Source organism: Dromiciops gliroides, chromosome 4 (assembly GCF_019393635.1).
Source record: "Dromiciops gliroides isolate mDroGli1 chromosome 4, mDroGli1.pri, whole genome shotgun sequence".
NCBI lineage: Eukaryota > Metazoa > Chordata > Mammalia > Microbiotheria > Microbiotheriidae > Dromiciops > Dromiciops gliroides.
Window position 1 is genome coordinate 496,337,767 of NC_057864.1, and position 14,672 is coordinate 496,352,438.

The window sequence follows — 14,672 nt, forward strand, 5'->3', positions numbered from 1 at the left end:
CTTGGAACTGCTTTTAGAAGTTCTCCCACTTGATCTTCTTACCCCAACAATGATGTACCAACGTGTCCCCTTTCAAATGAGTGGACAGGAGGATGCAGAAAGCCAGCTTTCCCACATGAATGTCCGGCACAAATGACTGCTCACCAGGCACTATGATGTCCAAAGAGAGTCAAACCTTTCTGCATAACAAACATCAGAGGCCATTAGGTCCAACCCCATTTTTGGATAAGGAAACTGAGGCCCAGGGAGGGAAAGGCACATGCTCAAGGCCACACAGAGAATATAGGGGCAGACATGGGACCATCTTCAAAAAGGTGGACATTTAACTCCATCCCCCCCAAAAGCCCTCACTTGGAATAGAGTCAAGCAAAAAAGGATGAGTCGTGTGTGTGTGTGTGTGTGTGTGTGTGTGTGTGTGTGTGTGTTGGGGTGGGGGCGGGGCTCTCCGGCCTCCCCAGTGAGTGCTTTGTGCTCCTTCCAAAGGGAGGGAGGCAGGGCTGGCCATTTCATGGATTCTGTTTCGGAAGTCTTTTCCAGGGGTTTCCCTAAGTCTTCTTGCCCTTACTGAAGCCATATTACTCCCTGGAAATGGGACTTAGTTGGCCTTTTCCTTTGTTCTTCTCTATTCTAGGTGAAGAGAGCTGAATCCCTGACTTTGGCCAGGGGCAAGAGCCACAGGAATCTGGGATTCAGCATTCATGCCATGCTTGGCAGCCACTGCGAGCACTGATGCCCCAAGGAACAAGGAGCAATTTTGAGGAGTGATCTTTGGCAACGATGCTGCCTCTGCAAGTGAACCTGGTGGGATCAAGTAGGAAACAGAGACCGAGGTGGGTTAGGGGAGAATGTTGGAAGGTTTCTTCTCACGCTATCTGTGAAGTAAATACTCCTTTTTAAGAAGGCTAATTGATGTCAAATAGATCACAGGAATAGGGACTGCTAGTCACTGGCCCCTAATGACTGGGGTGAATGCAGCTGCTGGGGACAAGAGCTGAGGGCAGATCAAAGAGAGAGGCTACAAATACCTGATGGTATCCCAGAGCCCAGCTGGGTAACGGAGCTCGCCTGGCCCTGAGAGGATGGGGACAGCAGTGTTTTGGGGGCCTATGTCACGAGGGCATCCTGAGAAAAGAGATTGGTTTCTGAAGTATTCTTAGCCGAGATCCATGATTTATCTCCAGGTTATCAACAAACCCCAAGAAACCAGGGGAGTGACTGAAGTCAGCTGTTGCTCTTCTGGAAGTTAAAGGATCTTGTCATTAAAAAACCAATGCTAAAGGTCCTGTCGGACTTAGCCTGCATGTTCACATTTCTACCTTTGTGGCTCTGCTCTCCTCATTGGGAAGCAGAGGAGCTGATAGACTGAAATTAGCGGCATGCCCAGACTGGTAGCCTGGAATTCCAGAATGGGGGGGGTGTATGAGGGACACCTGCATTATTCTCCCACACAGGTGTCCATGAGAAGCTACAATGGAAGAACAGGCTCTCCTCAGGACAAGTTATACCATCATGACTTCAAACTTCTTGCCTGGAATTCCCTCCCTAGACAATCCTAGGGCAGGTTGAGTGGAGTTCACAGATAGAAAGGGGCCTCCTTTTGAGGCTGGGTGATAGTGTTGCTTATGGCCAAGGGTATGCAAATCACTGTGACCTTCCTTGGAGGTCCTCCCTTCAGGGGTGCATGGTAGGAAGATCAGGAATCTGGCCAATGGGTCTGCCTATGCTTTCTGCATGCTCAGGGGAAGCGAGCCAGGAAACCCAGGGCAACCTGATGCCCATCTTGCAACTTGGGGATGTGGCCAAATCAATGCTATAACTTTGATTACATGATCACATCTAATGCATGGAAACTGTTCATGGGAAGGTGAAATATTTAAAAGCTACCTCACCTTAATACAATGAAATAGGCAGTTTAAAAATTACATGGATCTCTCCCTTTGAACTATCCAGATAGAAATCTTAGGGAAACTCAGGGAATAGAAGGGGTCAGCCTAGGTGGTCATTGCAGGGGAGGCCTAACGAGCTAGTGCTGAAGTGCACTGTTTCCTGGACTATGGACACTGAAGGGTATTCACCTTCCCTTGGGATAACCCACTGAGTGGAAGTCTTTGCTCCAAAGATATGGGGGAATGGTTGGAAGGGGACCCCTCCTTGTTGAACGAGAGCCTCAGGGTTGGATATTCTCCTAGTAGCCTGGGCTAAATGGAAGCCTCAGTCACTGGGATTGAAGTCTGGAAAACAGCTAAAACCTGGGGTTGTTGGAGGAGCTCTGGGCCTCAGTATCCAAGGAGTCCCATGATGGGACCACTAAGTGCCTGACAACAGTGTTTGTGCTCTTTGGCGACTGGCTGTTTCCAAGGAAGCTGCTGGGGCTGGGACCTTGGAGATGAGAGCTGTCCACTAGAGCTATTGCTTGGCAACCAGACACCAAAGCCACTCATAAGTCTTGTCTTCTTGGTGGATCCTGAAACACCGGGAATGATTTTGCTCCCCTCTGGGTAGTGGTTCGTTCTTTCTTGTCCCCATGTCTGGGCACATGCAGTTGGACAGAAGGTCCCCTTCAAGGGCAGGGATGGGCCATTCCCCTGACTTTCCATCTTTAAGCCTGGAGCAGAATGGGCACTTCTTCCGAATAGCCGTGGCCTCCCTGCACACGGAATGTTGACACCCATCCTGGCTGCATTTTAGATCCCCCTCCCGATAGAAGAGACCTCAAAAGCCATTTCAGAATGAAGCCCGAGGTTTCTCTGCCTTAAGAGCTGAGATGTGCAGTTAGCAGAAACCCAGAAGTCATCGCTCAGGGAAAATGGCTTGCCTAGGTGGCCCGAGTCTTGAGCACAAAATGACACTTGTGGTGGGGAGGTGGATAGCAGTGAAGGGTGAGACTCTAGTTAAAAGAGGGGTCCAACATTCGAGCCTCGGCCCCAAGGCGTTTTGGAAAGATTCCAGTGTGGGTAATGACGAACCTGCAAAGTGAGCGTAAGGGGACAGGTGGGGAAGGTGAGGCAGGAGGCCGCGCGGGAGAGGAGGCGCGGGCAGCCCACAGTCAGGGCCCCGCCCCACATCGCCCCGCACTCGGCTTCTCCTCCTCCGGCATTCTCTTTGAGGGCTGGCTTCACTGAAGAGGGAAATTCCTCCCCCACCCCCACCCCCTTCTGAAGGGCTGGGCAAAAGATGAAAGGATCTCCGAGAGATCCGAACTCCTCCTCCTTCTCCTCCCTGACAACTGACTTCTTTCTCATTTAAATGTCTGCCCCCCCTTCACCCCGCCTCCGCCCCCTGCCCGGTTGCTGGGAGTGAGCCTGGAGTCCTGGAGATGAGCAAGGAGAAGGCGACTCCCAGGGGGGCTTGGAAAGACAGGGGAGCGGCCGCAGCCTCCAGGCAGCCAGCCTGCCCGCGGTCCCCAACTCCGAGCCGCTGCGCCCTTCTTGCCTCTTCTCCGGGAGGGAGGTGGCGGAACTGCACCCCCTTCCGGGCCCAACTGTAGGGACGGTGACGGGCTGGCTGGCTGGCTAGCTGTCACCCGGGAGTCGGGAAAGAACCAGCTCAGGCAGACGGAGAGGGCAAGCGTTCAGCCCAGGACGCTTAGCAGGAGCCACTGAGGAGGAGGCGGCTGTGCATGCCTGTAATGTGTGCCTCGAGGGCGCCAGAGGCTAGAGCGTGGGTGCTCCCCCCGGGCAGAGCATGAAGAGTTGCCCCCAGCAGGCTGCCAGACCCTTTGCCTGCTCCACCTGAGCCCCGCGCAGGAGAGGAGAGGGGAGGCCACCCGCGGAGGCTGAGCTGCATCCCTGCCTCGTTGCCTCCCTGCCGATGGCTGCTGCCCTGTTACTTCTGCTGCTGCTGCTGCTGCTGCGGGCCGACCCCCTGCGCTGCACCGCCCGAGGATGGAGGTCCTGGGAGCACTGTACAGGTAGGTGTGCTTCTGGGCTGGGATGCATGGGGAGGCAGCCAGTCACCCGGGCCTGACGCGGCCAGGGGAGCGCGAGGTGGCGCCTAAGGCGGTCACAGAATGCCACCTGGGGTAGAGTCAATGAGAGACAAGGTGAACTGAGAAGCCACACAAATGCCCCATGCCTCCGCAGGTGACAACCGCTGCAGCGGCGTCGGGGGCGGAATGGGACTGGTTTCAAACGGCACCGGGCTACCCAACCGCCTCAGGTCTAGGCTCCTCCTGAGGAGGCCGGCTGCAGAGCCAGAGCGGGCGGGAGGAGCCGCGCGGAGCGTCCAGGGCCACACTGGTCCCGAGGGGCTGCCACCTGTCCCTCAGGAATGAGCAAGCCTCCCCTGAAAGCACGCTGGGGAAATGGTGCATTTCCTCCCTAGGATAGAAAGCACCACAGGTGGTCATTAATGCCAGACGCCAGGTGAAAGCCGGTCTGTAATTAGTGCAGGGAGCTCCTCCGCCTCTCCCCCTCCCCTCCCCTCCCCTCCCCTCCCCTCCCCTCCCCTCCCCTCCTTGCACTCACTCGCGGCCCTGAGTGCGGGCTAGAATGAGTGCGGGCGAGCAGGGGAGGGGCTAAGCAGTACTATGGCAAGCGACCTCCCCTCCGCCCTCCGGCCAAGAGAGCTCCTCGTGCACTGGAGCCCAAGTTGGGACAAAGCCCCCAGTCAGCAGCATCCCATTGATGCTCCCACGTTAGGGCTGAGCTGAGACAGGAGAAGCCAAAAAACGAAAACAAAAGAGAAAACACAACAAAAAGAGAGATTTGCTCACAACTTTGGAGGATGTGTTTTTTTAAAAACCAACTTAATTGCTAACAGTTCTGATATTTTATTACCTTTCTATGACTGGTGCCAAGAGATTTTATTTATCAGACCTATAATTATGGAAATAGAAAACCCCAAGCATTGGGCCTGGGAAGGCAATGATGGTGAGAAATGACTCCATTAATGTTGGGAGAACATTGGGTACTCTGGAATCTTAGGGAACAGCAAACTTGGACCTTTGCTTAAAGCGTTGTTGATAAAGTACTCATTAATTTGTTTTGAGGCTGCATTTCTAGAATGTTCTGTTGAAGAAAAAAACCACTTTGCTTGTCATGAGGAAACACATTCACATAAAAGTCAATGTGAATGCAAACGTTGTCACCCAGAGTGAAGCTGCCTGGATGCCCCGTTTTAGGCAGGATCAATCTGAAGTTTGGCTTGGAAGAGCTGTCCTCCATGGACCCCACATATCTGATCACTGTATCATGGGGGACTGGGAGGACAATGGGGGTCCTTTGCCACTTGCCTCTTGGAGTCAAAAGACACATTTATCATAAGGCTAATTGGATTATAGCTGAAGGGAAACTCGGAGGAGACTGAATCTCATCTTCTCATTTTATGGGTGAGGAGACCGAGGAGCACAAAATCAAGGTACTTGCCCAGGGTCACATGGCAGTAAATTGCAGAGTCAGTGCTTCGGACCCTTTCAGTCCAGACCCAGCATGCCTTTCAATATACCATGAGTTGGACTTCTGAATGGGGGTGAGTGAGCCCTGCGCTCACTGAGTTCCTGCAGGATAAAGAGGTGACTTGAATTAGAGCAGGGATGCTGGGTGAATGCTTCCACTAACTTACTGGAAAGCCACTTGTGCTGTCAATGCCATAACTTTCTTTTATTACAAAATGATTTCAATACAAAGTAAAAATCTATTTTTTTTGGTTTTGCATTCATGTTTATTACATAAAACCAATAGATTGGCAGGAATAAACAGTTGGGTGAGTGATCTTGTCTACATGTTCAAATTGATTAGACACTGAAGAATAAATAGCCGTTTCTCTTTCCAAGTACAAATCTTGATGTTCCCCCGTGTCCTGGGAAGCTGCAATGTTCCTCTGGGATTTTATTCTTCTATATAATCAGCTAGTTTCAGTGGGACAGATTTTAACTCTATTCCTCTGCTTCATCAATGCTCTGGAATCATGGGTGGGCACTGCATTAAGCAGAGTCCAGGGTTTCAAAGTTGTTTGTCTTTACAATTTTGTTAGATAAATGTCAATCACTTTGCATTAGTTCATGCAAATTTCCGGTTTCTTTGAAACAGTACCTTTCACCATTTCTTACGTCACAATAACATTCCATTATATTTATTTGCTGTAATTTGTTTAGTTTCCCAATGGATGGGCACTTGTGTTTTCTAGTTAGCTCTTTGGCACCACAAAAAGAGCTTCTATAAGGATTTATTTTTTTCCTGCATGAGTCCTTTTCCTATTTCTTTGATATCTTTGGGGGTATAGTCCTAGTAGTGGCATTGCCGGGTCATAGGGTGTGCACAATTGTTACTCAACTATAACTTGTGAGGATAAATGGCTACCCCTTCCACATCATAGGAATTAGGAGCATGACACTCCTCTGATCTGGAAAAGCCATGTAAAAACTTTTGGCCCTCTCTTCATACCTTAGAAGTCTGAATTATCATGGTGTTAAAAGATAAAATATGTTGAAATTATACAATACCATACATATCTTTTATGCATTTCCAAGTTTCTAAACTTTTTATGTGTTGTCTGCTGGCCTTCACATGTCATTTGCTGTTTCCACAAAACTCCCCCAATTTTCTCTTTAATTTCTTATGCCAACCTGTAATATAGCAAAACTATAGTGGGGAAAGACATGATGTGGAAGGGATAATTGTAGTTCTTTTCTTTCTTTTTCTTAAAGCAATAAACATTTATTTTATTTTTTTCCAGTTACATGTAAGGGTAGTTTTCAACATTCATTTTTGTAAGATTTAAAGTTCCAAATTTTTCTCCCTCCCTCCCTCCCTTTCCTCCCCCCTCCACAAGATCACAACCAGGTTATATATGTACAATCCACAAGTGTTCTTTTTATCAGTTCTTTCTATGGGGGTGCATAGTAAGCTTCCTCATTAGTTCTTTGGGATTGTCTTGGATCATTGCATTGCTGGGAGTAGTTGTCATTCATAATTGATCATTGAACAATACTGCTGTCACTATGCACAATGTCCTCCCAGCTCTGCTCACTTCACTATACAATGATGTTCGTTAGTCTTTCCAGGTTTTTCTGGGATCATCTTGTTTGTCATTTCCTATAGTACAAGATCATTCCACCACAATCATATAACATATCTTTTCCCATCATTCCTCAGTTGATGGACATTCCCTTGATTCTCAATTCTTAGCCTCCACCAAGAGTTGCTATAAATATTTTTTGGTACAATTTTTCCCCCTTTTCTCTTTTTCATGATTACTATTGTTAACTGTTTCCCTTCCATCCTAATCCCTTCCCCATGATATTTATTCTATTATCCATCTTCTTTCATCCTATCCCTCTTTAAAAGGGATTTGCTTCTGTCTGTCCCCTCCCCCACTCTGCCCTTCCTTCTTTTCCCCCTCTCTCTTGGGATAACTCTAGTTCTAAGTTGCTTTCCAGAATGACTGGACCAGTTCACAATCCCTTTAACTTTCATCATTTCCCTCTTTTGTCAACTTTGTCATTCTGATGGATGTGAGGTGGCACCTCAGAGCTTCTTTGATTTGCATTTCTCAAATGAGCATTCCCCCCCCCCCCCCATAGGGCTATTGATAGCTTGGGCAGCTTAGTGACTCGGTGGATAGAACACCAGGCCTGGGGTCATGAAAATCTGAGTTCAAATCTGGCTTCAGACACTTACTAACTGTGTGACCCTGGGCAAGTCACTTAATCCTGTTTGTTTGTTTCCTCATTTATAAAATGAGCCAGAGAAGGAAGTGGCAAATCACTTCAGCATCTTTGCCAAGAAAACCCCAAATGGGGTGAGGAAGAGTTGGACAACAATAACAAATTGATAGGTTGGATTCATGAATTTCTTAGAAAACTGCTCTTCTTTTTTTTTTTTTACCATTAATCAATTGGAGGATGGCTCTTATTGTTATAAATTTGAATCAGCTCCTTATAAGCCTTCCTTTATCAGATAAACTTGCTGCAGATATTTGTTCTCAGTTACTTGCTTCCTTTTTTTTTTTTTTTAGTGAGGCAATTGGGGTTAAATGACTTGCCTAGGGTCACACAGCTAGTGTTAAGTGTCTGAGGCCGGATTTGAACTCAGGTACTCCTGACTCCAGGGCCAGTGCTCTATCTACTGCGACACCTAGCTGCCCCACTTGCTTCCTTTTTAACTGCATTAGTTTTATTTTTGTAAAAACTTTAATTAAGGGGCAGCTAGGTGGCACAGTGGATAAAGCCCCGGCCCTGAATTTAGGAGGACCTGAGTTCAAATCTGGCCTCAGACTCTTGACATTTACTAGCTGTGTGACCCTGGGCAAGTCACTTAACCCTCATTGCCCAGCAAAACAAAACAAAACAAAAACCTTTAATTTTATGTATTCAGAATTGTCCATTTTATGTGATTGTCTCTATCCATTTTTTGTTCATCAGCTTTCCCACTAGCCATAGATCTGAAGGTTCATTTCTGTCCCATTCCTCTAATTTGTTTATGATGTACCCTTTATGTCTAATTCATATACCTATTTGGAGACATTGCTCTAGGGCAGGGCTTCTTAAACTTTTCCCCCTCATGACCCCTTTTCACCTGAGAAATTTTTACACAGCCCTGGGTTTATAGGAATATAAAATAGGTAGACACAACCTTTTACTATTGTCCAATTTTTCATGACCCCCACATTCAGTCACTCCACCCCATATGGGGTTGAGACCCACAGTTTAAGAAACTTTGCTCTATGCTATTAGCTAGGTGGTGCAGTGAATGGAGTGGATGGATCTGGAGTTAGGAAGAGTTGAAATCCTGACTCAGACAGTTCCTAGATGTATGACTTTGGGCAAGTCACTTGACCTCTGTCTGCCTTTTTCCTCTTCTGTAAACTGAGGCTAATAATAGCCAGGGGAGTTGTGAAGATTAATTGAGATGATATGTGTATAAAGTGCTTAGCACAGTGCCTGACACATAGTTAGGTGCTCTCCGAGTATTAACTATTGATTGATTGTTGTTGTTCCTTTTTTCTGCCAGACTGTTTTTCTTTCTTTGTTTTCTTTCCTTTTTTTTGCATAACGAACATTTTTATTTAATGTTTTGAGTTCCTAATTTTATTCCTCCTTTCCTTCCTCCCCCCTTCCCTGAGGCAGTAAGCACTCAGAAATTGGTTATAAATGGGCGATTATGTAGAACATTACCAGAGTAGTCATTTTGTATAAGAAAATTTGAATAAAAGAAAAATGAAAAAGTGAAAAAGAACATGATTCAGTTTGTGTTCAATCAATATCAGTTCTTTCTTTGGAGGTAGATAGTATACTTCATCATTAGTTCTTTGGGATTGTCTTGGATCATTGTTTTGCTGAGAATAGGTAATCAGACTTTTTCTAGCAGTTTCTGTTGAATGCTAAATTCTTACCTCAGTTACTGAGATCTTTGGGTTTATCAAATGGAGAATCCTTTTTCCCTTTGGATTCTATGCAAAACATTTTCTATGATAGTAGCAAATTACTCTGATGAGTTTGTGTCTCCTTGTTTTATGCCAGATTTGATGCCAATACCCAGGGAATCACTAAACAATGTGTCTCCTGGGGCTTCATTTACTAAATGGTTTTTCATGATCTTAATATAAGCACATGGGAGATGCCTTGTCAGAGGAGAACTTAGAAATCTAGGGTTTGTTCCACTAAGGACATTTTTTTTTGAACCAGCACTATGGGATCTAGTATTTTCTACCCTCTTCAGTCAGTTGTGAGACTATGAAGAGGTGGTCAGCTGGATAAAAACATCAGTGAAAGCCTCCCTGTTCTCTTCTCATATTTTCCTTCTTTCTTTTTTTAGGTTTTTAAGGGTTTATTGAAAGATAGTAAAAGAAAAGAGAAATATTGAGAACAGAATTCCTATAACATGGCAATCCTAGCTTTTCCTAATCTCCTCCTTCTGAAGTCTTGTCTCCACCACTGTGATGTCTCACAGCCAAAGAGACCGAGCCCCCTGTGCAGCCTCCGCTTCCTCCTTCCTGTTCTCCTCCCAGAAATGGGCTCGTCTTATATTTGCATCGAGGAAAGCCACATTTGTGGGTTGATAGATGCTGATTTCCTCAGTTACATTTTATCGTAATTAGTGATTTTAAAAAATTCATTTGGTGTTTTCCCCTTATTGAGCTCTCTTGATCTCTCAGTTCTTTCAAAATTATACTGCCTCTAGCATTGGATTCTTCTGTATGTACTTAGTCTGTTCCAGCTGCTCTTCCCACCTTTTTCTTCATCTGTTTCATTTGCTCTCTCATCAAGTGCACTGGCTACTGACTTGTTAGATTCCAGGGGATCTTGTGAAATGTGGTGCTTCCCCTGTTGTCCAGGATGGATTGCTCTGGTGGTGCTAGCAGATCTGTTCCTTTTTCTGTCTGCATTGTGGTTCTACTTCCCATCTCTTCTGTAAGTGTCCTGAAGAAGTTCTGAGTTAGCTGGGTCTCATGCCAAGTGCGTTTCTCCCTCATTTAAATACACTTTGCTGTTTTGAAAGGTGATGCTGCTTATATTCTGCTCTCCTCTTTCACAATGTTTTGAAATGAGTTTATATCCCAAGCCACTGTTGCTCTTGGCTGCCAGATCTCTTCACTTCAGGGGTTTGCTGACTGACATTCTTTCTGGGCTCTTTTAGCCTCCCCATTGTAGACATGGATTTACATTGGTTAATCATCTTTTAAAAAAATAATAAACATTTTAATTTAAAGTTTTGAATTCCAAATTTTAACCCTCCTTTCTACCCCCTTCCCTCCCCCTCCCTGAGGTGGTGAGCAATCAGATATAGGTTATGCAGTGCAATTATGTAAAACATTACCACATTAGTCATGGTTGTATAAGAAAACTTGAATAGGTTAGCTATCTTTAAGAAACAGTGATCATAAGGGCAATGGCTTTCCATTTATTCACTTTCCATAGTTAACAGCTTGGGACTTTTGTCATTTTACATAGTACCTTTTCATTCTTTCTTTTTATTTGTTGTTTTTATTTATCTTTTTTCTAACTAGTCTATGTTCTGCATAGAACTAATTCATGGAAATAACTCCCTTATTGGTAACCAGTTGTTTCCTGTCTGTTAAGATAGTTTGCCCAAGTGTGGGTGTATTTATATTTGGGTGCTAGTCATTCCCAGTTTCAAATGTCTTCAAGAAAGTTTTCATGACAGATGGACTTGAAGATCCCGAATCGTGTGTGAGTCTCTAATTTCTTTCATTTCTTATTCTCAAGCCATACTTTCTAGCATTTGATGAATTCCTCTTCAGTATCCATTTCTACACTGATGTTACTGATTATCAAGGTATTTGTTGATTTAACTTACAAGATCTTGTCAAGATTTTCATAGATTTTCTCTACTCCTTGATTTTCTGCAAGAGATAGTGGCACATAAACTGCTGTGATCTTTGCGGGGGATTTCTTTTATTATGTTTGTCAGGTCACACACAATGAAGTCAGATGATCAAGGGTCCCATGAACTTACTTCCTGTAGCCTCTGGGTGCTTGATGAAACCAATCTGTCTGCCCTTCCAAGGAGAATCTGTGGACCATCTTTTCTTCCATTGAGCTGCGACTTGTGATGTCTTCTAGCTTCATTTATAGGAAAAGTATCAATCTCAATGTTGTTTAGTCTTTCCAGTAGTATTTCAACTAAGTAGCTATTGGACAAAGATCTTGTTTTAGAGAAGTCCCAGTTGTTGATATCCTCAGGATGTACAGGTTCCTACTATTCAGGTGATGCTATAGAAAGTCGAAAAACTGGGGTGGATGGAATGATGATAATTGACAAGAGGAAGAAGTTAGAACTTCCCAGTTCTTGACTTTGATGCTCTTCTCTTTGCCAAGGACAATGACCTTTGCCCTGAAAAAGACTGAGCAGAAATGGGAAATGGAAAATTGATGTCCAAGAGAAGTAAGGAAATAGTAGGAGAGCACTTTGTTGCCATTGCCCAGATGAATTGCAGCCTTGGGTACTGGAAAACAGCACTAATCACAGTTGACAGGTGTGGCTGCTGAGCCACTCAAAGTTAAGTCTTTCAAGGATCATGGAGAATATGAGGAGGCTAAGTGCTGCTCTGAGTCTTATATAAAGGAAGACTCTAGAATTGGAATCGACAGGCCAGTGAACTTGACTTCAATGTCCAGAAACACTCCAGGCTGAGTCATTAAAGAGAAGGTTAGTGAACATCATTAAAGGGAATCAGTGATCACCAGTAGAGCAAAACTCTGGATTTGACCATTCCCCAGAATACCCCAGCTGCAAATGTAGGGTTTTTGTTACGAAAAACTTTCCATCACTTAGAGCTGTACAAAAGTGTCTGGAGGTGGTGGATCCTCTTTCATCAGAAATCTGCAAACACTTGTCAAGTATATCATAAGTGAGGATTCCTTTTAGGTGTGTCTTGGACCAAATGGCCAGTGGGGTATTTTTCAACATTCAAATCATGTGATTTTGTGAACTGTGTGATTCTTAGCATCTTCTGGTTTCTTTCTTTCTTTCTTTCTTTCTTTCTTTCTTTCTTTCTTTCTTTCTTTCTTTCTTTCTTTCTTTCTTTCTTTCTTTCTTTCTTTCTTTCTTTCTTTCTTTCTTTCTTTTTAGTGAGGTAATTGGGGTTAAGTGACTTGCCCATGGTCACACAGCTAGTAAGTGTAAAGTGTCTGAGGCCGGATTTGAACTCAGGTACTCCTGACTCCAGGGCCAATGCTTTATCCACTGTGCCACCTAGCTGCCCCTGGTTTCTTTTTTTTTTGCTTTTTCTTTTTTTGGTGAGGCAATTGGGGTTAAGTTACTTGCCCAGGGTCACACAGCTATTAAGTGTTAAGTGTTTGAGGACAGATTTGAACTCAGTACCTCCTAAATCCAGGGCTAGTGCTCTATCTACTGCACCACCTAGCTGCCCCATCCTCTGGTTTCTTTTCTGAAGCCTAAACACAGCCATGGTGGACTCACAAAAGACCAAGCACCATTTTGCATTTTCCTTTGTTTTAGCAGTGGCTGGGAAGAAAGATTTCACTGCCTTGTAACCCATCTCATGGTGATAAGCCCCTTCAGTGAGCTAGCTAGACTGGCACTTGGGAAGTTGGTGTTATCTGATAGTAGGGCCATTTTTAAAGTCTTTCTAATGCAGTGGAATCCACCAGTGCCTATTCTCTGCTGACATAGCCACTAAGAACTGAGAGTCAAGGATTTTTGAGGAGGAAAAATACATAATTTAAGAGACTAAGCACTTTTCTCAGTGAAGAAGAAAAAAATACATGCAGATCACCTAATGTTTTGATAGGTGTGATCATTGCACTAAGTGTTTAATGAGAACTTGAGTCCAAGTAGAAAGTGAGACATAAAACAGGGAGATGTTTGCTCACCAGAGGAGCTTGCAGGAAATTACCCATGATCCTGGTAAAGTCCAAATGGAAAATGGATTTCCTACAAAAAGTACTCCAGTTGTTCTTGTTTACAGATGATACGGTGCTCATCACAAAATTCCCCTGAATTCTAGAGAGCCTCAGTGAGAACACTCCAAAGTGATTGGTCTAATAATCCACACAGAAAAAAACAAAATGGATGAAGAATGTCTATTGTTCAGATTATGGCATGCAAGTGCATAGGCAGTCCATTGAGTTAGTCATCAGCACACAACTTTTGGATGGACATTGCTGATTGGATGTGATATAGAACCAGCATTGAATGGGCAGAGAATGAACTGGATTTCCCTTTGGGACCTGTTTATTTAGTTCTTTCGATGATCTCAAGTTGCTCTCTGACACAATTTATGTTCTTAACAAAAATGCTCTCTCCATGGTACTGCAACTTCTAGAACACCAAGGAATCAGAAGAATTGAAATTGGGGTTGGCCAAAGAGCAATGGGGAGAGGCATGGTGGGTCAAGAGCTAAGACACATGAGGCTATGTCAGACTGCAAAAGAACTTAAGTGGCTTGGTCCCTTGCTTAGCCTCATTTGACAGGTAGAGAGATTCATACATGGTGCCTCAGATTAGGAGGTGGGCTGGGGGAAGCATCTCAGGCAGTGGTCATGCAAAAGGCCATTCAGAGCAATGATCTGGGACTTGGACCCAAGGAAGAAGCACTTGCATCAGAGAGATGATGGCTTATTGACCTAGAGCTTGAAGAGATATTAGCAGTCACCCACTTTGGAAGATGAAAATAAGGCTCAGAGAGGGGGAGGGACTTGGAGAAGTTCACATAACTAGCAAATGAGAGATACAGTGCCTGCAGGCTCAATGTTCTTGGGGCCGGAAGAGTGTGACCCACCATGTTCCTAGACCTTTTCAACCATATGGTTGGCAAGCTTTGTAAAAAGAAAAAAAAATCAAATGAGTTATAGGGCATCAAATGATACCAAAATGATGGGATCATTTTGAGATACTTTTAGAAACACACCCACAGAGATGATATTTCAGGGACATAAGCAACCTCTTCTCCACCTTTTTATAGTCTTTCTTCAATGCCTCCTTGTTCTGTGCAGGCAGCTCAGGATGAAGAAGGCTCAGATCTATCATGCTGGGCTGCAAAGGGTTTGAGAATGGACCCCAAGTCAGTCAGGCAATAAACAATTATTAAGTGTCTACTTGCTAGGCACTATACTAAACCAGTGCTTTCAGTTGGTTGGTTTGGGGTTTGGGTTTTTTTTTCCAGTTGTATCCTACTCTTTGTGAATCCAGGCTGGAATCGTTTGCCAGTTCCTCATCCAGCTCATTTTACAGATGAGCAACTGAGGC

The 14,672-nt window shown here is 44.7% G+C and overlaps 1 protein-coding gene across 1 annotated transcript in view; it reads left to right on the forward strand.

The window, feature by feature from the left end:
- Positions 1 to 3,539: 3,539 nt before the first annotated feature.
- Positions 3,540 to 14,672, forward strand: part of TSPEAR (thrombospondin type laminin G domain and EAR repeats) — a 190,748-nt gene continuing 179,615 nt past the window's right edge. Inside the window, exon 1 of the mRNA XM_044002431.1 lies at positions 3,540 to 3,910. Within this exon, the coding sequence (XP_043858366.1) occupies positions 3,811 to 3,910 (100 nt within the window). The 5' untranslated portion in view covers positions 3,540 to 3,810. The remainder of the gene's footprint in view (positions 3,911 to 14,672) is intronic.